Source organism: Hippocampus zosterae, chromosome 4 (genome assembly GCF_025434085.1).
Source record: "Hippocampus zosterae strain Florida chromosome 4, ASM2543408v3, whole genome shotgun sequence".
Lineage (NCBI taxonomy): Eukaryota > Metazoa > Chordata > Actinopteri > Syngnathiformes > Syngnathidae > Hippocampus > Hippocampus zosterae.
The window spans coordinates 14,689,700-14,716,776 of record NC_067454.1 but is presented as its reverse complement, the minus strand read 5'-3'; the positions used below and the strand labels follow the sequence as shown (position 1 = coordinate 14,716,776).

At 41.3% G+C, this 27,077-nt stretch overlaps 4 protein-coding genes across 11 annotated transcripts; 2 read left to right on the top strand and 2 right to left on the bottom strand.

Moving 5' to 3' along the window:
• Positions 1-186: 186 nt before the first annotated feature.
• On the top strand, positions 187-5,075 carry LOC127599912 (galectin-3-like). The gene is made up of 8 exons (XM_052064142.1): positions 187-291; positions 2,099-2,266; positions 2,666-2,778; positions 3,480-3,609; positions 3,683-3,903; positions 4,007-4,092; positions 4,175-4,334; positions 4,540-5,075. Exons 1-8 carry the CDS (start codon positions 234-236, stop codon positions 4,687-4,689), a joined length of 1,086 nt encoding a protein of 361 aa, XP_051920102.1. The 5' UTR covers positions 187-233; the 3' UTR covers positions 4,690-5,075.
• On the bottom strand, positions 3,281-9,193 carry LOC127599911 (tigger transposable element-derived protein 1-like). 5 transcript variants are annotated; one of them, XM_052064141.1, is made up of 6 exons: positions 9,100-9,193; positions 8,909-9,003; positions 6,269-8,824; positions 6,125-6,188; positions 5,418-5,583; positions 3,281-3,824 (listed from the first exon to the last, which is right to left on the bottom strand). In XM_052064141.1, exon 3 carries the CDS (start codon positions 8,456-8,458, stop codon positions 6,761-6,763), a length of 1,698 nt encoding a protein of 565 aa, XP_051920101.1. In that variant the 5' UTR covers positions 8,459-8,824; positions 8,909-9,003; positions 9,100-9,193; the 3' UTR covers positions 3,281-3,824; positions 5,418-5,583; positions 6,125-6,188; positions 6,269-6,760. The 5 variants fall into 5 exon arrangements, 4 of the variants coding, with proteins under 4 accessions (XP_051920101.1, XP_051920099.1, XP_051920100.1 ...); XR_007962212.1 differs by having other exon boundaries at positions 6,269-6,319; positions 8,731-9,151; XM_052064139.1 differs by having other exon boundaries at positions 6,269-9,003.
• A 1,349-nt stretch (positions 9,194-10,542) lies between these two features.
• pigb (phosphatidylinositol glycan anchor biosynthesis, class B) lies at positions 10,543-16,179 on the bottom strand. The gene is made up of 13 exons (XM_052064148.1): positions 15,547-16,179; positions 14,324-14,486; positions 13,988-14,111; positions 13,711-13,827; positions 13,528-13,633; positions 13,314-13,444; positions 13,083-13,226; positions 12,951-13,002; positions 11,803-12,014; positions 11,645-11,709; positions 11,283-11,487; positions 11,040-11,217; positions 10,543-10,837 (listed from the first exon to the last, which is right to left on the bottom strand). The coding sequence occupies exons 2-13, from the start codon at positions 14,433-14,435 to the stop codon at positions 10,724-10,726; spliced, it is 1,560 nt and encodes a 519-aa protein (XP_051920108.1). The 5' UTR covers positions 14,436-14,486; positions 15,547-16,179; the 3' UTR covers positions 10,543-10,723.
• Positions 16,180-18,452: 2,273 nt separating this feature from the next.
• Positions 18,453-26,970, top strand: rab27a (RAB27A, member RAS oncogene family). Of its 4 annotated transcripts, XM_052064144.1 has the most exons (8): positions 18,583-18,722; positions 20,144-20,208; positions 20,327-20,424; positions 23,630-23,798; positions 24,519-24,604; positions 24,693-24,796; positions 25,241-25,364; positions 25,727-26,970. In XM_052064144.1, the coding sequence occupies exons 4-8, from the start codon at positions 23,646-23,648 to the stop codon at positions 25,920-25,922; spliced, it is 663 nt and encodes a 220-aa protein (XP_051920104.1). In that variant the 5' UTR covers positions 18,583-18,722; positions 20,144-20,208; positions 20,327-20,424; positions 23,630-23,645; the 3' UTR covers positions 25,923-26,970. The 4 variants fall into 4 exon arrangements, with proteins under 4 accessions (XP_051920103.1, XP_051920104.1, XP_051920105.1 ...); XM_052064145.1 differs by lacking the exon at positions 20,327-20,424; XM_052064143.1 differs by lacking the exons at positions 20,144-20,208; positions 20,327-20,424 and having other exon boundaries at positions 18,453-18,722.
• The last annotated feature ends 107 nt before the right edge of the window (positions 26,971-27,077 follow it).

Below are 27,077 nucleotides of genomic sequence, written 5' to 3'. Positions count from 1 at the left end.
CGTTGCTTTTGAAATGACAACATGATTCAACAAAGGTCAGCCCTGCGTTTATGATGCGTGCTTTGATGTGCCCTCAAAGTCTATGATGCGTTTGGGCGTGTATGTGGGCCGTTAGTAGGACACTTTTGGAAGTCGGCACTCGCCATACATTCTGGAACCCGCTTCTCCAATAGTTGACGGAAGAGTCAAACGCCTGAGCCGAGTGCATCTGTTCTGCATGTGCCAGAGTCGCCATGTACTCGCATCTCCTGATGGCCTTCTTGGCCAACGTTATGCAGTCTCCTGTCATGTGTGAGTACTACATGAATGCCATCCATCCACCCTCCACACCGCTTATCCTGAACAGGTTCATAAAGGGAAGGGCTGGCTTCGGGCGAAATACGGACGACACCTTCAACCAGTTGCCAGTCAATCGCAGGCTGTAATTTACATTTCAAAAACCAGAAGCCTTTCATTTACGATTGTGATTGCACTTTAGATTTGAATGAGTCAAAATAACATGCTTTTTCTCTCAAATATATTGTTATAATCATTTGTTACAGATGTACTGTAATTATTTACTGTATAAAAATTAATTTCTGTATAAAAATTTATTTGGTGTTAAAAAATTCTTTCAAACTAGTCTTGCCCGCACACAAGGCAAGCGAGTGTACCACAACACCACCAGCAATCCTTCTCAGTACACGAATGATTACGTTACTTGGCGTAACAGAAGTCAGCAATAAATTTCATTGTTCACGTTAGCGATTGCAGGGCGTGGCGGTGAGAGTCGATTGAATAAAATAATGGGAGCGCGAAACGGAATCACTATTATATGAAAATGTGCGGTTTTGGGCCATCTTATTTGGCTCCCCACACCCAAAATAGCATATGGCAACCTCAAATTATTATCGTTTTGTGTTATTTAAACATATTGCTTGGTTGTCCGTGATGAAAATGTAGTAAACAGATTTATTTCTTAAAAAGAAGGGAAACCTGTGTACCGGTACTTGTTCAAATATGACATTTTTCAGTGATTTTGCAGAAGTAAGCGTCCATATTGGCGCCTTAAAAATAAAGCACATGTTTTCTTTTCAGATCGATGAGTGCACTCTGGAAAGTAGAGACTACTCATTTTCCTGTTGCACGATTAAAATGTGTTAAACATACACACAATTAGTATTTTTCTTTTTAATGGGGGACAGGGTGGTCACCACATTTTTCATCACATGCAAGCAGCGTAGCCTACATGTAGAAGTAGAAGTTAGGGTTTAGGGTTAGTGTAAGATGGTTAGGGTAAGAGTTAAGGGTTAGTCTTAGGGTTAGAGGGTTAGAGGTTAGAGTTTAGGGTTGAGGGCTTGGGTCAGGGTTAGGAGTTAAAGGTTAGGGGTTCAAGATTAGCGTTAGATGGTTAGGGTTAGAGGGTTGGGGTTCGGATTTAGGTTTAGGGGTTAGGATTTAGGGTTAGAGGATTGGCATTAGGGTTGGGGGTTAGGGTTAGAAGCTTAGGGTCAGAGGGTTGGGTTTAGGGTTAGATGTTAGGCTTATTCTTAGAGTTCGAGGGTTAGGCATTAGGTGGTTCGCGTTAGATGGTGAGGGGGTTGGGGTTAATCGTGTTAGTTAGCCCTTAAAGGTTAGGGGTTAGAGTTTAGGATTAGTCAAGTCAAGTCAACAGTATTTATAGAGCACTTTCAAACAGCCATCGCTGCATACAAAGTGCAAATTAGGGTTACAGAGAGTTGGGGTAAGGGTTTAGGGTCAAGGGTTCAGGGTCAAGGGTCTGCCATTGAGGTTAAGACACACCTGACTTGGCCTTCACTGGCTGCAGATGATCACATAACATTGCTTGTCCAAGCAGCGTTTTAGTTCACTCAGTCAGCCGTATGACTGTCGAGTGATTTTATTTTGAATAATTTTTTAAAATACATGTTCAGTATATCGACCCCCCCCCCCCCCAAAAAAGGAAGAACAACCCCGGAAATGGCCGCAGTGAGCCTACACGGCTTCTCTCGGGAAAATGGAAGACTCCTCGTGCCCCCTCCTGCTAGTAATGTTGAACGGTTTGCATAAAAGAAAACACCTGCCGAGACTCGTCTTCAAAATGTGTCCTTTGCCACAGCCAATACGGAGCTCCAGTGCGATGTGAACAACGGGTGGCAGCCATACTGCAGTCATTGCTATTTGATGGCGGGAGATCTGAGTTGGAGTGAGGCCGAGAAGTATTGTGTCAATCACAAAGCACACTTAGCCAGCGTCCACTCAGAGGCGGAGTTGGATTTCTTGACAAGTAAGCACCAAAACAGCAGCTTGGGGATTCCTGAAAATTCCAGGAACGATCCCACATTGCTTCACAACATCAATCTGGCTCCCGGGGACGGACGGCCAAATGCATCTCGGATAGACCGCTTAATGTTTAGGAGGGTGTATTTTTTTTTAAACTTGTAGGTCTATAAATGTATGTAGTATGTCAACAGAAAGGTCTTCTTTACCGACTTTTAACAGACTAAAATATGAACATTAATGATGTGATGTTTTTTAATCCATTTGAAGATAGAACTAGGGCTATCTCAAAACATAAATTTGGGATAGATTGGGCTATTTTTTAAATGTCACCACTGGGGCTAACAAGTTCTTGGCCGCCCCACTCCGTCCTCGTGCTCAAACTGATTGTTGTTCTTTCCCGAAGATCTGCTGGTTCAGTCAGGACGATGCAGCGCATGGTTGGGAGTGAGCATTGAGTGGTGGGATATGTTCTTCTATTGGGATTACACCTTTCGCAATACTGACAATACCACTGCCGTAAGTAAATCATTATGATGCTTTTCCCCAAAAGTTGTAATTGAGAAATGCACACAAAAAAGGCAGTGAGATTCAAATGTAACAGTTCAACGATATAAACGGTTTGCAGTAACCGGAATCAAACTGTCTTTCGTCGAGAGACGTGACCCAAAAAAAGGTGGGGGGGGGGGGGCTCAAATGGAGCACTGTTTACAGTCAGAAATATGGTCCCACATGTACACTGTAGATGCTCGTTTTATCATCTCATCTCGCCAGAGTAGTGACTACGAACGCACTGGCTGCGTTTGGCTGCCATGACTGGCAATCATGATCGCTTCTCTTTTCATGGAGTTCTCCCCAACCAGCAGGCTATTTGTGGGGCCAGGGTGCATTACTACAGTATTACTCAGTAGTTGTAAACTAATAAATGGAACGCATCGCATTTAACGTAAAGTCAGTAGTGGTGTTGCAACTACAAGGAAAATAGGTTACAGTACTCCGTTTACGAAAAAAGTTACCTAACGCCGTTAAACAGCTTCATTACCAACCCTGATTACCAAGTATTTTTGGTGTGAAAAGCTGTTACTTGATGAGAGCTAACGGGCAGTGTGAAGAAATAAAAGTTTGAATAACCCAAATAAAGAAGTTGTAATATTAGCGGTTATACTATAAGAGAACATTGTGAGGACATGCTAAAGCCACATTCCCCATGTGATGCACAGGACTACTTCCGGTGGAATAAAAGAGAGCCCAACAATGCTCTCCGCAAAGAGGAATGCGTTGAACTGACACGAGACGGACATCTCAATGACTACATTTGCAAAGTCGAACAGCAATTAATCTGTAAAAAAGGTCCGAAAGTCATGCGTACTTTGAATATTTTTGAATGCAGGCGCTCATATGAAATTCTGTTGCACCCTTGCAGCCAAGGACTTTCGTCCTCCTCCGCCTACTTGTCCTCAGTGTAATTGTCCCACTTGGGTCGCTCCTACTCCATGTCCAGCTGTTGCGCCTCCTTCTCTTCCTCCTGCCCACCTGACGACATCAGAACCAGGAAGTGTCATAATCTGGAATGAAAAATCTTACTGGAATCGCATGCATTTTGACATCAAAGGCTCATGCATGCTTGTTGCATCGCCTCATTGGGTGAGTTTTGGTGTGAAATGGATTTGCGTCTCAACAGTTTTGACAGCATTTTCATGCCCTTTCGACACAAATAGCATTCAATTCGAAATGTGTGTGTGCACAGTTTGGATTCATAGTTGACCTTTTGGGCTATCTCAGTGCTGGCCGCAGCATTGCCATCAGAGGACGAGTCAAGCCATCAGCTGAGAGGTACTTGGCCACTACCCCTCACCGAGAACGTTACTGTAACATGTTTGCGGATTTGTCGATATCGGAATGAACGTATCTGCAGATTAATCTTCAAACTGATCGCGACCAAAGGCACCGCGCTGCACCTGGACTTTCACATCAAAGACCAAAAGATTGTGATGGCCTCCAACCTGAATGGTACCGAAGACAAAGAGGAGACAACGTTCGACTCGTTCCCCATTGAACCCGGACTTGACTTTAAGGTCATATGACTCACTGCGCCATTCAACACATCTCCATTACCACAATAGCTGTTTATTGGTGGCATCAAGTCTAGTGGTCTTTATTTCAATTTTAGTTTGAGATCTAAATGTGCCCTGAAACTGACCAGCAACCAGTGTGTTAAGATATATACTTAAAAGTATTTTGAGGGTACGTTGTTCACCTTGATATTGTCTTCTTGTTCAGATTATCATCCAGTGTGACGTCGACTGCTTCTCCGTGACCATCAACGAAGTCCAGCAGCTGGATTTCACAAACAGGCTTCGCAACGTGCAAAGCATCAGAATGCTGAAAATGTGGCGTGACATGTTGCTGACGGACGTCATGCTGATGTAACATCGTCATCGTGGCCAAGTTGGAAGTCTTGTCGCTATTAATGACATTTTTTGCTCGATTTCGAAAATGAACGCTCCGTGCCGCCAGCCAATGTTCCCATTTATCACCAATATTTGCTGGTCTAATGAATTTATGGGAGTGGCAACTCTTCGAACATAAACAGTTCCAAGCAAACGACATGATGAGACGGGGGATAGACGAAGGTATAAATTGTTGTTGATTAGCATGTTACGCGTAACTGCACTCAAAAGATGACTAGACATGATCAATAAGCAAAGTTATTTTTTGCAAAACCCTTGCACTGTCTGTCTCATCATTCACGGTCTCAAAAGACACCTGCAGGGTTGCTCAACTGCTTGGGGAAAAAAAAAAAATCAGAAAAATAAGTCACTTTGTCTCCCAAACTCGCAGTCTCAGCTGAACCCGCTGATGAGCATGTTCAGAGCTTTTGAAAGGAAGAATGTGGGGGGAACAGCAGATGAAACAAGTCATTGGTCCTGGATGTGTGGCCGGGAAAGTGTCACGCTTTGGACCTGTATTGCCACTGTAATTGGGTCAACAACCCTCCCCTAATCATGCAGAAAAGAAAACATGAAATTCGACCTGTGCATTTGACATCACAGTGAACACACATTGTTCGTGGTCTGTGCTTACGCACACTGGAGCAGTGTATGGGTGTTCCGTTTGTTTTTTAACGGGGGTGTCCATGGTGGCAGGTGATCTCCCACCTGTCGTATGGTGTAGAGTGGCCGTGGTCTGAGATGTAACAAATTGCGTGTACATGGCTCATGATATCCAGAGCGCCACATAGGTGAATCAGGTCCATGTGTCGATGGCTAGCAGCAGGTCCGGTGTCAACAAACCATACGCGGTTGCTCGCCGCCACCAGTAATCCTGTTAAAACACACAGAAATTGGTCCAACTGAATCCGGCCCACCAGGCATTTACTATTTCAAGAGAATTAGTGCTGACAGAATGCTAATAGTGAATGGGGAAATCCAATTGGTGTGCTAGTAGAAAATTAGCATTGAGTCTCGTGAGTCATATTAAAATAACCAACATTCACATACAAGTGCTGTACAAACACAAGACGGGTAATATAGCAAGAGTCACAGGCATATACTTTTACCAATATATGAATAAAGAGTAATATTAATAAAAATCACAACTTTTTTGTCCAATTCTTCATCTGAACGTTAATGCCTATCTACTGTACAAGCATGCACTGCACCACACTGCCCCAAAGAGGACAAGGAGCATATTTATTTTTATTCATTGACATTATTTCAACCTATTGCTATGGATTCAATTAAACAAAGTTTTAAAATTACCAAAAAATTGTTTATGAATCATGAAAATGCTCATTATATATATATATATTCACACACACATACAGTATTTTGCATGCTGTTGTGGAGTTGTAAAAGGGTCTTACCACAGAAGATCAATAGAAGGAAAGCCCAAGGCAGATGAATGTCAACTCCTTGTGATGAAGTAAACTGAAAGAATTCAAACATGGTGGAGGTAAAAAGGAGTAATAAAAGTAGATCAGCTGTAAGAAAGAATTCTGATGATTCACCTGAACATGCCGATGGTCCAGGCGATGGCCACCAGTGCGATTCGGTACCTTCTGCAATCGAGGGCGCATTCGTGAAAATCAGCAGGAGGGGGTCCAATCGCGGCGGCAGATCCAGGAGCCAGTGCGCTGTATCCCTCAGCCACTCCATTGACATTAATATTCAACAAATCTCTGAGCGCACAACATTAGGCTGGTTCAATATTGATAGTACCACTGTTGGGTAACAACTCAAGCCCCCACCGTCATCTCTTTTGGCAAAGTAGCAACACTAAGGAGAAGGCACTGGAGTGTCCTGTGGCAGTGGTACTGTGACCTACAAGTTTCATTTGTTCTGATTTACTGTCCTGACAGACCATAAACCCACTTCAATATTTTGTTACGTAGCTAATACAGAAAAACAACACTGTATGGGACAAAAGCTAAATATTATAAACAGAGTGTAGAGAAACAAACTGGTTTATAATTAGGTGCCATTTTTTTAGCGCACTCTACTTAATCATCTTCTGTTTTGGGCTTTTTCATCAGACTTTCCTCACTTTCACCCGCAGGCCGTTTCAGCAGTTGTTTCTTCCGCTCCTTCAGAATGTTTCGGAAATGAGCTAGGCAGGTGTCGTTAAATAGCGACGACGCGCATCCAGTTGCAACTTTTTCCGGGTGTTTCCGTTCAATAAAATTTGAAAGTCTCTCCCACATTCCCAACATTTCCATGATCTCACTCGTAGAGATAACTTCATCAATCTCCGGCTCAGCGGCAGTATCGATTTCCTGCAAAACCTTTGCGTGCTGCTGTGTCTGTTGCGCCTTCAACTCCTCCGATGTCAGTTCCTGGGAGTGCTCCTTGACGAGCTCGCTCACATCTTCCTCGTCCACCTCCAGGCCCATGGATTTACCAAGGGACACAATCTCTTCCACCACCGCAGTGTCAGGTTCGAACATGACTCTTTCCGACACAACCTCAGGCCACAGCTTTTTCCACGAACAAATCAAGGTCCTCTTTGTAACACCCTGCCAGGCCATGTCTATAATTTTGAGACATGACACAATGTTGTAGTGATCCTTCCAGAATTCTCGAATGGTGAGATTTGAGCTCTGCGTCACCTCAAAGCAGCGGCGAAAAAGGTGCCTGGTGAAGAGCTTCTTAAAGTTACAAACCACCTGCTGGTCCATGGGCTGCAGCAGAGCGGTGGAATCAGGTGGAAGGTAGAAAACCTTTATAAACTTAAAATCTTCAAGAATGTCATCTTGGAGGTTGTGTGGGTGAGCGGGACCATTGTCCAAGATAAGAAGGGCTTGCAGGGGGAGGTTTTTTACCTGGAGGTACTTTTTCACAGCAGGACCAAAGACCAGGTTGACCCACTCTACAAAAAACTGCCTGGTGACCCACGCCCTGGGGTTGGCCCTCCACATAACCTGCAGTTTTTCTTTAATAATCTTGTGCGATTTAAAGGCTCTGGGATTTTCCGAATGGTAAACAAGCAGTGGCTTGATCTTGCAATCGCCACTCGCATTGGCACACAATGTGAGGGTTAATCGATCTTTCATAGGTTTGTGACCAGGCATCTTCATTTCCTCGATCGTTATGAAAGTTCTCCTAGGCATCCTTTTCCAGAAGAGGCCCGTCTCGTCACAGTTGAAGACCTGCTGAGGGACGTATCCTTCGGCTGCTATCACATCTGTAAATGTTTTGCGGCAATCCTTGTTCACACTGGAGCTCGTAGCGCCAACATGCCCAACATCGGAGGGAAAGCTGATCCTCCTCCTAAAATTGTCGTACCAACCCCGGCTGGCTTTAAACGAGTCTTCTGGTGCCCCGTCTGTTGAAGAGCCTGGGGTCTGCTGCAGCAAGTCGGTGTAAATGGCCCGCGCTTTTTCGCAGATGGCACCCTCTGTCAAAGGACACCTCGTCAGCTGCTTCTCCGTTAACCACACCAGCAGCAGCCTCTCCATCTTTTCATGGACAGAAGTGCGGAGTCTTGAAATTATTTTAACACCCATGGCTGGTGTTATAGCCTTTATCGACTCCTTTTGCTTCAGTATAGAACATATCGTTGAAGTGTTACGGTCGTACAGCCTCGCCAAGTCGACTACGCGTACGCCTCGCTCATATTTTTCAATTATTTCATGTTTTAATTGAATGGACATCATCTTTTTCTTCTTCCTGGCAGGAATAACTTTTTTCCCAGGATCCATGGTTAGGAAAACAATTGGCAAAGTAACTCCACAAAAGAAAAAAAACGATCTTCTTCTGTAAGGTAACCACTTCAGCGGAATCAATGAGGTTTAGATCAGGCCGATGTCGCAAATCTTTGTCCACTATGGGCTGGTGACGCCCTTTGAGATTCTTTTGCGATTAAAGGCTACACAAATTAATTAGATCTGACTTGGCGGATGTAGTGGCGTTCGTCCAATGTGGTCTCAAAACACGAAGCAAAACACCGACCGAGGCTCGTCAGTCAAGATACCTCAGTGTTTCGGTGTCTTCACATGCTGCTGGAAACAATGTGCGCTGCCATCTTTGTTTACAATTCCTCTCGTGTTGATCTTCTTCCCGACTGTCTGTTTTGGGCGTCAACCGTGATTTAAAACACGGAGGGAATCTACCCCACGTTCCAATGCACCACGTTAAAAATTGTCCATCACCTCCTCGTTCACTCTCAGACAGTGGCCGTACTTTTCCGCTGCGCTGCCACAATTGTCTTTTGTTTTGCAGTCGAGAGCAAAGTAGCGTCTGCCCACTTTCCAGCCACCGAAAAGAAGGCAAAGGATGTTTAATACCAAAACAGAAAAGTTACTATCAACCGTAAAAACGCCCAAATCGGACACAAGCCAACCTTAATTGTCAGCTGCAACCATCTTCTTTCTTCTTCTGAATATTTAGCGGTTGGCAAACACCGTGATGGTACATTTCCGCCACCTAACGGTTAAGAGTGTGAACCACAATATCTAATATGTATTAAATGAACGACAGTATATTACCGCTATCAGCTGTGCTTGTCTGAGATATCAAAAAAACTATATTCTAATATACATATTCCCTAAATCATTTTCTAGAAAATCTATATGTTAACACATAACCACAATGTGCAAACCGTTCTCTCAATATATGGTCATTGTTTCACATAATTTCTCTAAATCTCATTTTCACAAGTGCCTTCACTTCACCTCCATTCCACTGTACCTTACGATCAACTGTCATGTCCAATTGAGTTTATTTGTAGCCACTCGCTTAACACTCTTTCCGCCCCTCTGGTCTTTCCTTCGAATCACATATCACATTCTGACAGGCTCTTATTATTAATTGTTGGTACTTAACATTATGCATTTTACCGCCATCTACTGGTACGGAGTGTGGGTTAAACTAGGACTGTGTCATGTCAAGCAAAGATTTGATTCATAGAACGATTTCTGACGCATGATTCAATTTTCTTTACATACGGGTAAATTAACAATAAATGTTGTAAACATTATACATGTGGTATATTTATTGTGAAAAAATATTACATTCACGTGAAAAAAATTCGGAGAAATATATTTTTGGTCTTTGCTTTTTTGGGGGTTTGTCATTGCAGACATCTATTTTTCACCCAGGAATATCCTATTGTGGATATCTGATACAGAATTGGAAATACACAGATTTTTGGTATCGCTCTGTTAATGAAAGAAAAACCCACAGTGGTCACAGAAACAGCTGGGATCTGATAAAAGTAATAAATACATATAAATGAACGGTCAACAAATCTTTACTATATTTCCGAATTATCTTCAAATATGATTTTTTTGCGCTGATTCTAAAGCTACCCTCGTGTTTTCTCTACATATTGGATTTTCATAATCATATTAATAATAATAACAGACAATATCAAAATCATTTATTTACAAGTATGTAAAACACACAAGGAATTAACGTTCCCATTTTCAATCTGTCCAGAGAAACATAACAAAAACGATGACCAACAATAACACGTTTAGCACCCCGATAGCATAGATTGAAAGGAAAACAATCGGAAAGAGATGCAGAGCGCGTTCTTCTCCCATTCATTTCTGAATGAGGGCTCTGTTCTAAACCAGTCAGCAGCTCGTGCTTGAATTGTTTCCGGACCACAAGGCACAATGGTGCAGTGTCCTCAGTCAGAGCGCCTGGAGAGCACACCAGCACTTTTTTGGTGCATTGTGAATAACTGAACAGCACATTTCAATAATGCACTGAGTATTCGAACGGTCGGTGTAAATCATTGCACGCTCGGAGTGTATTTCCAAAAGCGCCAATAACCCGATCTGGTCTATTTATTTATTTATATTAATCCCTAGGGCCTAAACCATACTACAGAAACCCAACAATAATTGGTTAATAAACAGTCATTGGGAGGGGGGGGGGGGGTGAGATTTTATCAAACTTGAAGTTACTTCCAGCCTTATTTAATATCAGGCATGGTTGCCAAAAGGTTCCCATGGCTGTTAGTGCTTTTCATAAATAAAGATTCTCCCTCCAAGTCTTCCCTCGGGAAAATGAGTGTGAAATATGTCTGCTGTTTTCTTGTAGTGATTGTCCTGCAGAAATATGGAGATCTCCTACAACATAATACGTATGAGCATTTAGTAACATGTCTGCCTTTAAACTCACTAATCATGCCAATTGAGCATTTATTCAATGTCCTTAATATCCCATAAAGGCTCTTGTACCTGGACTTTAAGTTGAATATCAAGGATATTGAAGAAATGCTAAAACAGCTTTCCATAAGCCACTCTGACGGATGCGGTAGCACTTTCTCACCTTCTCCAAAACGTCAAATAGAACCAAGTGAGAAGGACGTGACTGTGTGTGTGGAAATGATGTCCGGAGCCAGAGAAGCGGGTCATCGTAGAATCTATCCGCTTCGTCCATGTGGCCCGCTTGGCCGAGATCAGGCGGGCACTCGAGAAATGACATCTTTAGTGGGCAGTGGATGTGGCTGCAAGAGGATAGAAAACTTTAGATCTTGTTACAGGTATCCATATCTTGTCACGCAGTTAGTACCTATAGTAAGGGGTGGAGTGACAGGGCATGAGGAAGAGGACGTCCGGCTCTGACACGTTGTGACAAAGTGTGCGCACGTGGCTCATGACGTCCAGAGCGCCTCGCTGGTGAATCAGCCCAGTGTAGAGGGCTATGAGCAGGTTGGCTGCCAACAAACCACATGCGGCTGCTCGTCGCCACATTCTCATATGACCCAGCGATACACCTGTTAACACACGCACACACAATGTATGGATAAACCAAGGGTGGGCAAAGTATGGCAAACGCAGTCTGAGTGGCATGTGATTTATTTCTTATTATTTTTTTAATAGCAGAAAATTATGCGAGTTACGCTGTTAATACAGTTTGTCAAAGGAACTTACCACAGAAGATCAAAGAGAAGGGAAGCACAGGGTAGATGAATCTAAACTCCTTGTGTGGAAGCAGACTGACAAGAATTTAAACATGACATGAGGTGACTAGACATTAATATTAGTAGATATAACCGAAGAACGGGTGAGAGAGAATTATGATGCTTTACCTGTAAACCCCAATGGTCCAGGTGATGGCCACCAGTAGGACTCTGTACCGTCTGAAAGCCAGGAAGCATCCGTGAAAAAAGAATGGGAGATGGGGGCCAATTACGACTGGGAAGCCCTGAGTGAGGTACCAGTGCCAGGGATGGGTGCCGTAAAGCTCGGCCACATTGTGGAAGACATTTATCTTCAAGAAGTTGAACTGCACAAAGATCCACTACACAACAGAGAACAACCGATGAACCCAAAACATCCTTTTCATTTGCAGTTCACACTAGAGAACAGAATGTGAGACTAGGCACACATTTTAAAACAGAAATCTACGCCATTAACTAAAAATAGCACAAAAAGTCCAGTAAAGCCACACTACTTCCCAGTGCATTGGAACTGACCCCATCCATGAATAATAAAAACCTAAAAAAAATTTTTAAAAAATAAAAAATTGACACGATGATTGCAGAGATGCCACAAGACGACAGCAAAACACTAAGCTCCTCTAAATGAGGCTCTTACCTAATTTCCGCACTAAATGCGCTTTTCCGTTACAGAAAGGCTTGGCCCCACTCTGCCCCCCGGCCTCGATAGGCTTGGCTTGGCCTGGCCTCAGTTTCTTTTTCAGAACAGGCACCAATCAATTGGAGCATGATTAACTGAGTTGTAGGAGACTGTAAGTGGCAGAAATCCACTGCACATACAGTGTGCTGGGTTCTGCTTATACTGACTGGGGTCGTGCATGGACAAATGGATATAGAACAACACACACGTTGCAGTTTGCAGACGCACGCACGCAAACACAACAAACACTTCAATTGCTGCATTTTTAAAAATCATTAAAGCACAGCTGCAGTACAGTGTGAAAGTTTTCATTTTTAAGTTTTTGCTAACTTCGTTAATGTTAAGATCTGACAGTAAGTTCTCATTTTTAAAAAAAACTACACTTTGCACATTCTTCTGTTTGTTTGTTTTTTTGTTTTATACCTGGCAAAAATATCGAGATGGCATTTTGCCCATATCGCACAATCACACCTTTCAAGCTCATATGGAAACAGTTTCGAAATATTAACTTCTTGAATGCACTATTGTTGGAACATCTAACATGATGGTCATACAACTGTGTTGGAGTACCTAATGAATTGTTCAATGTATGTTTCACCTTTTCATAGAAGATACAGTCGATTGTAGTCGAAATCACAACGGCTGAAACCCTGAAAAAAATCAAAAATGCTGTTACATTCAAACAAACAAAATCTGAAACATAAAGCTGTGAAAATAAAACACAACAAACCCTATGGGAATGTAGTCATGAACGAATAGCCTCAGTTTGTTTTTGCACTGCCAGAAATGGTAAGCCAACAGCGGAAGCCAGACAATCAGGGCCGTTGGGCGAACAATGATCGCCAGGGCAACGAGGCTCAAATATTTTTTAGTGCTGAAGGGGAAATAAAACATGAACATGGTGTCAGCAGTGAATAGACTTCACATAGAGAGAGAGAGGGGGTTACCACGTCAAGGAGACCTGCTGTGTGTTTTGGATGCTGGCAGGGGAAAGTAAGACAGAGCCAGGCAAGTGATGGTGGCCTCCATGCTGTTAGTTAACGTTCGGGTGCAGAGGAACCATGTAAACCATGAGCACAGATGGCAGAAGAACTGCACAAACATGGAAATACAGTCAACATCCAACGTAATTGACATTAAACCTGGGACGAAAAAAAAACCCCAAGTCTAGTTACCGTCCATTTTGCAATATCTCGATCTTCCAGTGTTCTCATGAGGAAGAAGAATTTCACGTCTGCAAACGCACTAAGGAGTGCTTGAAATAGTCGGGGAATCCAAATCTGTAGGGAAAACCAACCAGGTTGACTAAACAACCACATATGACCCAAACATGGCTGAATATAGAGAAAATACTTTCCAGAAGATACACATAGTCGCAGTTTATCCAGTGAAGTATTTTATAGATGACGGCAAAGAAGAGAGGATAGGTGAAGCCTCTTATGCCTTCCTTCCATTCCCATGTCAGATGCCCATAAGTCACACTGTTAAGTTTTTTTAAAAAACTTGATTAGGTGATGTAAAAGCAATTGCCTGGGGATCAGTTGTGGGTTAGATACTCTACCGTTGACCCTAATGAGGACAAACACTATAGAAAATGCATGAATGGTGTCAAAATGATTCGAGTTGAAAGGATATTTGAAGACCATGTGATGGGCTACTTCCACAGACTGCCAGTACTCATCTGGAACAAAACTGCTTTGAACCAGGAAACAGTTGACGACACGGAAAATCACAGAAAAAGCTGCAACTCGCATCAATTCTGTATAGAGAAAGAAGAATGACTTTACAGTAGAGTGAAAAACACAAATGACCAACGTTGGGGATATCAGTGTTAAAAATAATGGCGGTACTCACATATTGTTTTCAAGTTACAGGTAACCTAATAAATTACTTTTTCTTTGTTGGAGGAAAGAAACTAGTAACTAATTACTATTTTCAAGTAAACCATCAAACACCAACAAGGAAACCCACCTGTCCTAATTGGAGCATTATCTTCCTTTGTGTACAGTAGTGATTTTCTTTTCCTGAGTTTGACATCCTCCTCGGTTGTCCTGAACCTCAAACGCTGTCTGAAAGTCTCCATGTGTGGTAGAAGCAACCTTTGGCGTGAATGCTGAGGACATACATCTAACGTCTGGTGAAGGAAACATGTAAACATTACAACTTTATAATCATCTCCAAAAGACCAAACCATCTTACGTTTTTCATTACGTTTGCCTACATGACGGATTATATTTTGTACTGGGTTCCTGCGGATCCTTAAAAATTATTCAACGGTATTGAATCAATAAATCTAAAAATAGGGCCTTAATTGGCAGTAAAAGAAAGTCTTAAATCAATCTTTCAAAAAAAGTTAATACCTGATAAGTGGGATTTTATGTTTGTAAAGAGCTTCGAATCTGAAAATTCATAACAGAAACAACAAAACATGTTTTTTAATCAGGACTCTGACGAGCAGACACAAGTCACTTCCAGTGCCTGTGTGCACCACACGAGTCATTTCCTCCCTCCCCTCCTCCAAAAACCTCTGTACGGCCGCCACCGCAGAGCGTTTGGAGGACATCACATTTGATGACGCCAATGCCGCACACCTCGGTGGTGTCTCCACCGGCGAACGACTTCCCATGTTGCCTAGTAGCTCGCTGTAACATGTTTTGGACACAATCCATAGCCTTTCCCACACAGGTGTGAAGGTTTCCACGAAACTGGTGGTGGCCATGTTTGTCTGGTCAGGCCCCAAGAGTCACGTCAGGACATTGGCAGACTCTTACAATACAATACATGTTGATTTATATAGCGCTTTTACAACAGCAACAGCTGTAACAAAGCGCTTAACAAAACAGTTAACATAAAGTAAAGTAATAAACACACCACATAACATAAAACACTGGCAGTTGTGCAGTCCTAACCACTTTTCCCTCATACGCTTTGTTGTTTAAAACAGTTTGAGATGAAAGAGGAGATAATCAAAGTGTCTTTTCACTTGTGGATCAGAGACGTCAAGCTCAAAATGTGCACACGTCGGCTCCAAGCTAAGTTTCAAAGACTCTTGCATGCATTGACCTTTTGAGCCTCGTTTGCATTGCCGGAGATGGGTAAGACAGCCCACCTCCCTCCCGCATGTATACTCACCTCCTCACCATGGTGGGCAGGATCAATAGGTGGTCAGAGGTGGTTACCTGTCATCGTCTTACCTAAAATGAGGTGGCCGATGTGGTCATCGCTTCCTGGGTTGCCCTCATCGCCGCGCCGGCTGGTCTCACCTCTGACGGTTGCCCAGTTTCGTCGGACCTCTGGACAGCTGTCGCGCAGGTTTTGGTGTTGAAGATTACTTTTGCACCATGCATCTACCCTGAGGTCTTTAATCCTGTTAGTTTGCACAATATAATCCGTTTGCCCGATTTCCACTAAAGAATGCGGTCATTTCTTTTAACAAAGTTAGGCCATACCTTTGGTCGACGCGCGTGATCCGAAAGTATGAAGTGCACGACTACGCGCACTTCTTCGTTTATTCTTCTTTTTCTATTTGTTGTTATTTTTGGCGCTTGGCAAACAATTTAGTGGTGAATTATCGCCGCCACCTGGTTTGGTGCACGGGTGCTGATTTGAAAAGGAGTACAGTACAGTACTAGACTTCGGTATGGCTCGGCAGGTTATTCGGGAGGACAGAAATGGCACTTCCGTATACATCCGCTGTGATTCACATTTTCAAATTAAAAGTGCATTTAAATGCACAGTACTACATTTTCCAAAACTAAATACAACCAGAAATGTACATTTAGTATATATTACAAATACGCTTTTCTTTGACTAGACTTTTTTGACGAGATAAATTGTACATTTTTGTCCAGCAGGGGTCAACATGTCGAACTCGTTGGATATTGTGCTGTAGTCGAAAGCATAGAATAAGGAAGTGAGCGTCATGCTAACACGTCTCCTGCGTGTCCCTCTCGTTGAAGACGTTCTAACGTCGTGTTTTCATTTCCTATCCCTCTCTCCCTCCTATTTCCCTTACAGTAACACGCTTTGGACGTTTCCTCGGTGAGTTTAAATAGCCACGAAATTATTGGTACTGCATCAACAAAACTCAAGACAGCGCAATAGGTAAACAGTACTGGCAGCCTACCAGCCATTATGCTAACACGAACCAACTAAGTCTCGCGATATCTTCAGTTAAAGTCTTTTGTTATCATTATATTGTACAGTACAGTACTGTATTCTTCCTTTCTTCCAGGACCACCTTTTGCTCTCACCACTGAACTTGTGATTTGGGGGCTGGAAGGATGCTTCGTAAAAAAATACCCTTCACACAGATGGCTTTTGCCACACTGCTTGGTGTAGCTGGTGGTTTCTATATCTACAGACCTTATTATGACGTCGTGCCAAAAACCACAACGCCGCAGAACCAGGATGTGGCACTGAAGGACAATGGAAGTAGTGGAAAGAAATCATCCGGCGAAAGTGCAACAATGGACTAAACCAGCAAAGCAATACTCAGTTCGTCAATATCATTTGATCATAAATTAAGCAAAAATAAAAACCTTTTTTTCGGTGTTTGTAGTGTGTCGTGTATCTGTGTCAATCACTCGCACTGACAATCATTTTTACCCAAACAATAGTGGTACAGTAATTATAACCAAATTGGCAGTTATTACATGCGATTACTGCAGTAAAACTTGTTTGGCTCCCTCTAGTGTCATACATTGTGCACACGTTGTGATAAATACACTGAACATGTATTTGGAGAGGCTACAGCAGTGGTCCTCAAATGTTGTAAACCAAGCACTTCAAAAAGTACTTCGATCACCAAGTACCAACAAAATGACTTGAATTAAAACAGTGGCATTATGAAGTCTAAATATCAAGACTTTGTATGCAGCGATGGCTGTTTGAAAGTGCTCTATAAATACTGTTGACTTAAATATGAACATTGCCTTAAATATAGAAAAATAACTAAAATTGAAAAATATTTTGTGAAATAAAAATGAAAATGCTTTAAAAAAAAAAGAAAACCAAAACCCGTCCATCACGAAAAGGTGATGGCTTTTGCAGGGGTATAACCCTGATGCAAATCTGATTAAATGTTAAATACAAACAAACTCTATTTAACAACTGTACTGGACTGCATTTTAAAAATCGTAAGCTACTATAAAATGTGCATATTTTACAGCAGCAATTTTAAAAGTGATTACCGTATCACTTCAGCCTGCGTACCACCTGTGGTATTTGTTCCACAGTTTGATCATCACTGGGCTACAATAACAGTACTGTAAATGTACATCTAAAACAATTGAGATGTGTGCTTACATAGGTGTGCAGACTGTGCACACTGGTGGGTGTGTCATGTCATTGTACTCAAGTCACATTCAAACTCATGTGAAATGGGAGTCACAACACACTTGCCACCATCAGAGGTGCCTCTGGTTAATCAACAAACAAATTACAACACAATCTATTGTTGTTTATAATTATATATATTGAATAGCACATTTTGGACGAATTAAGGGAAATTAGATTAGATTAGATTAGTTTACCGGCACAACTGAAGATATATCTCGCGCACTCTGGTTGAAAGTTTCTGCATTAGTGCAACCACCGGGTCAAGTCCTCTTTCCATAATGAGTTGCACCAGTCTTCACTTCCTGCAAAACATCCCACGTAACTCTCACAGTAGCGCTTTAGCTTAGGTGTCAATGTATGTCATTATTTTAAGTGAATGTCATTGACAAACATTGAGTTCGAGCACTCCATCTCGAAGTGAAAAAAACATTTGGGGGCTCTTGCGATTCCGTACTACGCCGAGGCTAGGGGGTGCAATCGCCCCGTGACAAATCTGTGTAACCCCGATTCAGACTCTCCAGGATTGTATTTTACGTTTTTAAAAATGTATTGAATAAAGTTTAAAAAAGTTCACATTTAGTGGTTTGAATTGGTGTTTTGAATTGTGTTAATACCTGTCCTGAAAACATCACTCGTGTCGGCTCAGTATAATTGCTGGCGTTTCTCCTCGCCCGTCTCCGTCGGGAATGGATACTAAGTAGGCGTTTCGCCAGACCAACAGGTTACCAAATACCAAACTTCTGTACAACAATAGATGTTCCCCGGGCATGTTTAGAAACGTTTCCTCCAAGTGAAACTGTGATGAAATTAACAAGTCGGAGCCGGCGGGGAGGAGGAGCTCCTTTTTCTTTCTCAACTCGGTAGCATTTTGCTTTGGGAAATGAAGTAGCTGACCTTAACCAGGCTCCACGACATCCCATGGCTCAGAGGTGACGCGATAGAAACAACCACTTAGCCCTCGGAAGAGTCAGTCATTTAAAAATATTGTAAACCTGGTGCGCTTGTTTTTCATTCTTCCAAGCGACAAAAGGTGAGTGAAGCCAGTCAACTTTCAGGAAATGTCAGCAAGTAGCATCTGTTTGCAGCTAGCTCCAACTTTTCCCTCTGGTACCTTGGAGTCTTTCTCAACGACCGTATGACAGTTATGCACAATAGTTGTGCAACTTTAGCACACTTGCAGGACAGCGACTGTGCACCGGTTGACATCTGGCACTACTCGTATGAAGCGCGAGTTTTTGTCTCGTGTAGTTTTATTACACTAGAAGTTGCACACTACAGATACTTAGTTTAGTTTTGCCTCTCACTAGTTGACATGTAGTTGACGTTATTTAATTTTAAAATTTAACTGGGGATCACGGTGGGCGTACTGGTACATTGACCTTATTAGCCGAATATCCTTGCTCAAATAGATGTTCAATTGTTTGATATCATATCCTTTATATCCATCTTAAGGTCCATGTTCCAGCACAGTCTTTGTCTTCACTAGTAAGACAATTCAGAGCCCTAGTAAAGTAAGTAAGTAGTAAAGTAAGTCCTTATGAGACACCATACACTATATACACTATAACTAGTAAAATGTTGTCACTTAATTTTAGTGCCAGCACAACATTCTGAACTAGAGCGGTTTGGCCTCACGAGTAGAACGACTACTCCAAAATTGGACTAGTTGACATCTGCACACTACGAGTAGTGCATATGAATCACATACAATATGGTAACAAGTAAACTTTTGTCATGTCACTATTAGTACTAGTAGCACACCATTGTTAACCAGTTCAGTTTTGTCCAACCCGTAACATGTACGGTAGTTGTCCTTGTATTCCATAGTTGACCTGAGGACAAAGAGTAGTTACTAGTACATACAGCATAACTCAAGCTGAATATCGTTGATAATAAATAAACGCCGAATTTTACATTAACTGTGATTAACTGGATCTTAAGGTTCATTTACTTAAAAGACATTTCAGAGCACCAGTAAAATGACTCAAACGTGCTAGTAGAACTACTGTGTCTTACCAGTCATGTGTTTCCCCAACGACAATGGCATTTCTCCATATTAGTAGAACAACTCTGGCATATTAATAGGACAATTACAGACAAAACTGCGCATTAATGTTATGTGAACTACCCGTAGTAGAATTTCATAATGCCACTCACTAGTAGCAAACGGTTTTCAAATGGCTCACACTTTTGCCTAACTTGTAACGTAAAAATAAGAGTTCCTACTTGTCCGCTAAAGTTGTCCTCCACGTGAGGACAGCAAGCGTACTATTAGAGTTGACAGAGCTTAAGCGGGAAATCAAGAATCTCGAAAAAATGTGTAAACATCTTGCCATAGTGCAGCCACATGAGGACCAGCTGAGGGTCATTACGTGTTCTATTTGTTTCACTTAATTCACTTTAGTGTCAGTTTGATGTGTGTGTGTGTGTGTGTGTCTTTCTTACAAGCAGTAACTGGTGCTGCTGTGTAGTGTGTGTATCCGGATTGCATCCTCTGAGCTGGAGTGCTGCCCAGGGTGGGTCCTTAACTTCTTGTCAAAATGATTAAAGTTGCTTTTTGTCAACTGACATTACCCTTGAAAAATTGCGGGAAAAGCCCCATTACTTTATCTGATATTTTTTTTTCGATTTCAGTGGAACTACTTGTCCTGCACAGACTCGGGTTGGTGCAGTTAAAATGTGGCTGAATTGAACTTAAGCGCTGCAAGCTTCAATTCTTCAATTAGGCACAGGTATGCATGAAAAATCAAATGATGAGTATGGTGGTTAAGGAATGAAGCTCTTTCAACCAGATAATACTTTCAATTTATCGTTGTGCATACTAGTGTTGCACGAAGTACCAGTACCAGTATCGTACAGTTAATTTTAGCGGGCCAAAATGAGACAGCTGGTGGCCCGGTGGCCCGGTGGCCCGGTGCGGCTCAGCCCGAAGAGGCAACGTGGGTGCCCCTTCCACGTGGGCTGACAACCTGTGGGAGGGGCCAAAGGGGTCGAGTGCTTCGCGAGCTGGGTGGCGGCCAAAGGCGGAGACCTTGGCACTACGATCCCTGTCTACAGAAGCTAGCTCTCGGAACATGGAATTTCATTTCTCTGGCAGGGAATGAACTTGAGGGGGTGTGCAAGGCGGACAAGTTCCAACTTGACAATTTTGCAACATTGCTCAAATGTTAATTGGTAAACCGGTAAGGGAATTATATGATGGCCGAACATCGAGGAAGTGTGTCGTGACGTTCGGGGCACCTTGCGGTTATATTTGACAATGTGTTTATTATTGTGAGTGGTGTGGGACCATGTCAAAAAGTTTTACGTAGTCATGATGGATTCAAATGCCACGTGTAAAAGGCTTTTCCTGGCAATTTTTTTGCTAACCCTGAATTGTTATCTGGAACTGGTCACAATTCCCTCGGTTAACTTGAATTTCCCAAGACTTGAAATTCAAAACCGGGAAGACTATACTTGCTGGAGTTACACATAGCAGCCTGATGTCTCAGTAATTCAGGAGCAATGACTGAACAATGTTTCTGTCTTCAGTTTTTGAAGTTTTTGTCTGTATCTTATATAGCACAGTAAGTACACGAGATGTTCAAGTTCAGTTGGACAAGCTGGAGTTTCCCAACAAAACGGAAAGTCTCGCTTGCCTGTTTGCTTCCTTTTCAGCATTGCGGAAGGAACGATAACGAGGTGTTGTTATTTCTCTGGTAGGTTTTGTTAGTCATATGAACCACTGATGATTGTTTTGTCTAGCTACCTACTTGACTGAGCTGGATGGAAAAAAAATGTCAGGAAGCTAAGCTGGACCTTATTGGAAGGAAGTGTTCCAGCATTTAGTGAGGCTCTATTGTCATATATGGTTACAGTTTTACTTGCAGGACACAAACACTTGACTCATTTCACAGCCATTCGTATTGCAGGGTTAAAAGTGTCACTTTTTCATGTGATTTGTTTATTCTGTCTGACACAAGTTACAAGAGGATGTACAAACTTGTGCGACTACATTGTCTCAGTTGTTCATTTTTACTTACGCTTCTCAATAGATTTTTTTTTTCAAATGAATTGTACAAGTTATAGATCACACCAGGTCTATTTTTTTTCACATTCCAAAAACCTGACTAATGCAATACAGTGTAAGTGTGTCGATTTTAAATATCAATTGTAATTCATTGATTTAAAATATTTCTCTTTGACATCATATTGGATAGAGTTAAAAAAAATGTTTTGCTATTCAGGCCAAATTGTTTTTTGTTGTTTTACAGTTCATAAGTAGTGATTTACAGTTAAGAAGGATCAGTAGCACTTTTGCGTATATCCAACGCACTTTTAAAAATGACAAGCAACGGAATGTGGGGAAATGTAACTAGATTAGCTTATTGGCTGGCTTGTTGATGTTAAATAGTGTATACAACTCTGCATCGTTTGGAGTTGTACTGATAATTAGGGTTCAGTGCATCGCAGATTTTTTCAAACATATAAAAAAAATAGATGCGTATATACTGTATGTGTATATATATATATATATATATATATATTTTTTTTTTTTTACATATACGTACATGGAGTACAGTACTGTATATGTTGCTCTATGTGACTCGCTGTTGTTTTGCAGCTTCTCGCGGACCGTTTGCGGACTTAAAAAAATATATATATATACATATATTTTTTTTACCTGTTAATTTTACAGTATATAAACAATTGGGTGATGGAATACACTATAGTTTATCATGCAGTATGACAGTAATCCCTCGTTTATCGCGGTTAATGGGGACCAAAACCACCCGCGATAAACAAAAATCCGCGAAGTAGTAACATAAAGTTGTCCATCAACACAATCGGTTTCCAGTACGGAATTGATTCATGGTTTTAAAACCAGATATGTTCCAATGACCATTTCCTAAGAAACTAAATGAGTCAAGTAAAATAAATTTTACTTGGAAATGGTAGAAGTCATTATACTTTTGTGCAGTTTTGGTCCTCATTTACAACACTGTACATTAATATGGGAACTCAGTTTCAACTGGAGCTTGGGAACTGGGAGGTCATTTCATGAATACTTAATCTTTAGATCAATGCAAGGTAATTGATGCTATTCATCCAAGAAGATTAGAGTAAATCCTGGGCCTGAAAAAAATATTGTGTGTAGTGTTAGAACTGTTCATAACAGGTACATTTGACAAAATAAACCATTCAGCTATTATTATTTTTTTCGTCTCCAAATAGGCCTGGTGGTCTTAGCTGTTGGTTGAAGAACAACCATGCTCGTATTAGCTGTTAGCATCACTGTGAGTGAGTTCATCATGGATCTTGGTTACGCAAAAGGACTTTAAGCGGCTTATGGTTCGACATGAAAAGATCAGTGTGTGTGTGTGTGTGGGGGGGGGGGGGGGGTCACAGAAAAGAATGAAGAATGTTAGGCTTGTTTGAATCCTTTTTTCTCTTTTTTTGCACGCTGGTCATATGACATGTGCACACGTTCTTTTGGCTGGAATTAGTTGACAGGAAGTCTATAAATGTGCCCTTCGCCAAATCAACGTAGTTTAAGTGTTTACCTCTTGATTCGTCTTTGCTATTAGGTTCTCGAATATGAAATGAACAATCAAAAAAGACTTAGGGCGTAGCTGTTTCAGTATGGGAGGCATTTACTCGTATAAAAGCAATGCTCCCATGGCAAAAATAAAAAACAGCCCTTCAAGGGTCTCCACTGTTATTTATAGAATTAAGTGAAAAATGACCTTTATGCCTAATGTGTGACATGACGTGACTTGAGATAACTTCTGTTGTCAATTAATGCTATAGAAATAAAACTAACTTGACTTTCTTAAACAAGATTTGCACTTTATTATAACCGCAGTTTGCCGGTGATCCCTTTTCACTTCCAAAGGTGATTTGTAAATTCCTGTAATCATTACAGTGTGGAAAACTATGTTCTTGTGTGTGTTGCAGAAATTCATCTCTCACTATGTCTGATGGGGAATATGATTATCTCATCAAGTTCCTAGCCTTGGGCGACTCTGGTGTGGGAAAGACCAGTTTCCTCTACCAGTACACTGATGGCAAGTTCAACTCCAAGTTCATCACCACAGTGGGAATTGACTTCAGAGAAAAACGAGTGGTAAGCTGCTACTTTTCTTTAGAGTTTGAAAAAAAGGAGGACAAAAACCGGAGAAGTTATCTCAGTCCAACATCTACTTTGAACACATATTTACTTTGTTTTATTGCTTCACGTTTTGTTATCAGCTTCTGCTTTTGGACCAAGTAGGTCATTAAAGAGCTCCCCATCCACAAGCCGCAACAAAAGTACACACCGACGTATTTGTTAGAGAACCTTGAGTTTCCTTAGGGAATCACTATTTTTGATTGCGTAACATACTACAGCATAAAACACTTCCACAAGGGTGAGCTATTGATTGCAAATGGGATTTGTCAATGCGAACACAAATACTTTATATTTATTGTTGCAGGGCAGCAAAATAAGTACACACCAGTACCAACTTCTTGATTTTAAAAACGAATTTACTTCATAAAATAATCCTCAAATTGTTATAGTGTATACAATTTTGAGGCATAACATTATATTCCTGGCATCGGGGCAAAACTTCAGAAGTCAAAATTGGGGAACCCCACCCACACTCAATGTATACTATTGGTCAGTCCACACGCGCAGGTGTTATTTTTACGAATTATTGAGCAATCTAAAGTGTTGAATGGGGGGCCTGTTTCATCCAGATTCCGTTAACTCTGCTGCAGCGGTGATGAATTCCTACTGCACTTGGTTGGACCAACACTCCGAAAGTGAGATCATGTTTTTAGGCGTAATGTGTGTTTTCAACAGACATACAATTCTCCTGGTCCTGATGGCTCCTCAGGTCGAAGACAGAAGATCCACATGCAGCTGTGGGACACTGCAGGACAGGAGAGGTAGTCCAATCTATATTTTGTATTTAACACTCTCTGTCCCTTCAATCAATTGTATTTCTGCTCTTCATTTTTTGCTCCTTCTCATCAGGTTTCGGAGTTTGACCATGGCTTTTTTTCGGGATGCGATGGGTTTCATTCTCTTGTTTGACCTCACCAATGAGCAAAGTTTTCTCAACGTCCGAAACTGGATGAGTAGGTCCATTCAATGTCGCACTGAATGTACAATATTAAGCGTGGATCATGTTAATTATGTATTTCACCATTTTGAATTGTACACGGTATAATGGAGCAATCGCTTCAGTGGAAATGTTGATATAATAACACGATTTGGAATTCAGCTAAAACTTTATCGATTTCAGTCCTGACATAATAATGTGGATCTTTTTTCCACATTAGAATCACCGTCAACAGGAAAATGTAGCATGAAATGAAACTCTTGAGTTCTTATAGGTGGCCGAACATTTGCACACATACCAGTACAAGTGTTTTACAATGCATTTTTTCTTTTCCTTGGATATTTGTCATATCCCATGCATATTTATATTGTTGGATTGTCCTTTCATAAATACAAATTAGATTTTCATGTTACGCTCCATATTTGACAAGGTCACAGAAAGTAAGAACTGTTTGTTTCAGGCCAATTACAGGTTCATGCCTACTGTGAGAATCCAGACGTGATTCTATGTGGCAACAAATGTGACCTGGCCGATCAGAGAGCCGTGAGTGAGGCAGAAGCCCGAGAGCTGGCAGATAAGTATGGGTAGGTGTCACCTGCCCACCAAGCCTCTTCCTTAAATGTTTGTCTAGGAGGCAGTGGCCAATTTGTTTGCCCGAGTCAGTGAGAAGACAGCGTCAGACTAAATTGGCCCTCCTGGAAAAGTCAATATTTGTCCACATGTGTCAAGTTTCTTGCTCTGCCTCAATTGTACCGAAAGACAAATAGTCCAGTCAGAAAGAGCTGCATGCAGAGTTTTGAAAGGCCTCTTGAGAAGATTAGTGGAGTTATCAAAGAAAGGCAGTGGCCAGTACTGTATTGTAAACAATTACTTTTGTTTGGATTTTTTGTATTTATCTCCGGGATTATTCAATGTAAATTCAGACTTAACAATTACCACCCGACAGGATCCCTTACTTTGAGACGAGTGCGGCGAATGGACAGAACGTCAGCCAGGCTGTCGACGTGCTGCTCGACCTCATCATGAAGAGGATGGAACGATGCGTGGACAAATCATGGATTCCGGACGGCACCTTCAGAACAAATGGTCACAACAACGCAGACTTGGCAGAGAACTCGGAAAGGAGCAAATGTGCATGTTAAGAGTGCGGCGGAGACGTTTACATACACTGGGCCTGCATAAAATAGGACACAGTGGAATCTGTTTCAGTTAAAACATGCAAATTAGCTCCCCTGTAAACCTACTGATTGGTGATACACTGTTTTTGATATACTGTGTAGTACTGTATGTCACTTATCTGCCTTTAAAGTAAAAGATGGACATGTGTTACTTGGGGTGGTGGATAGTTATTTACCATAATGCTGAAAGGTCCAATTGTGACACTGAAACTAAACATATTTCCTCCTTCTTTATGGTAATCCAGCAAAGTGAGTTGCCATACCACATAGGCCATAAATATGCAATTTAAATCCCCATAAGTATTTCCTGCTTATATATTCCTCGGAAGGTTTGTTCTGGTAAATTTCATTGTAATGCTGCATCTAAGGTCTTACTCAGACACTCGAGTATTCATTAGATGGTCAATTTATATTGAATGTCAACGGTTGTGCCAAGTTTACTCCTCAACATATACACTTGTTTTTTTATGAATGCAATTTACACTTAGCTCATTTTTGTTAATAACTTCGGAGGTCTCTCAGACTTGGCAAGGCATATACAGTGGCAATAAAAAATAGGCTTGATTATTTTGCATCATTGCTGTCCATACTAATGAGGAACAATTCCATCCTGTAAGTAATACGGAAATATTGAGAAACACTGTATATGTCAAAAGAACATACATTTCTTTCAAATGTAAATTTAAAACAATATATGCATTCAGTTTTTTATAGATTTCTTTTGCAGACTCCTTAAAGATCTTGTTCTTACTATTCTTACTCATTGTGAAACAATGCAACACATATCTGCATAGTTTACATTTCAAAACTAATTTCGTTTCAGATGTATTTATAAAAAGTATGTGTGTACTTAAGCTTATTGTATATAACTTGTGAATTCACACTTGCAACTGTTTTAAAAAGAAAAATCACTTATTTTTCAATGTTTTATTGTAAGGACATACTGTATACATGTTTGGTCTAAGATTATATTGCGCCTCTGCTGATTTAAATAAAGAAAATACAAACAGAATTTGTGCCTTGCACATGAGAAAATGTAAAATGTTTAAAGCATGATGTCCATTTTCGAATAAAATAAAACACGTGAATTTATCCGGAAATATGTTTTTTGTCATTTCA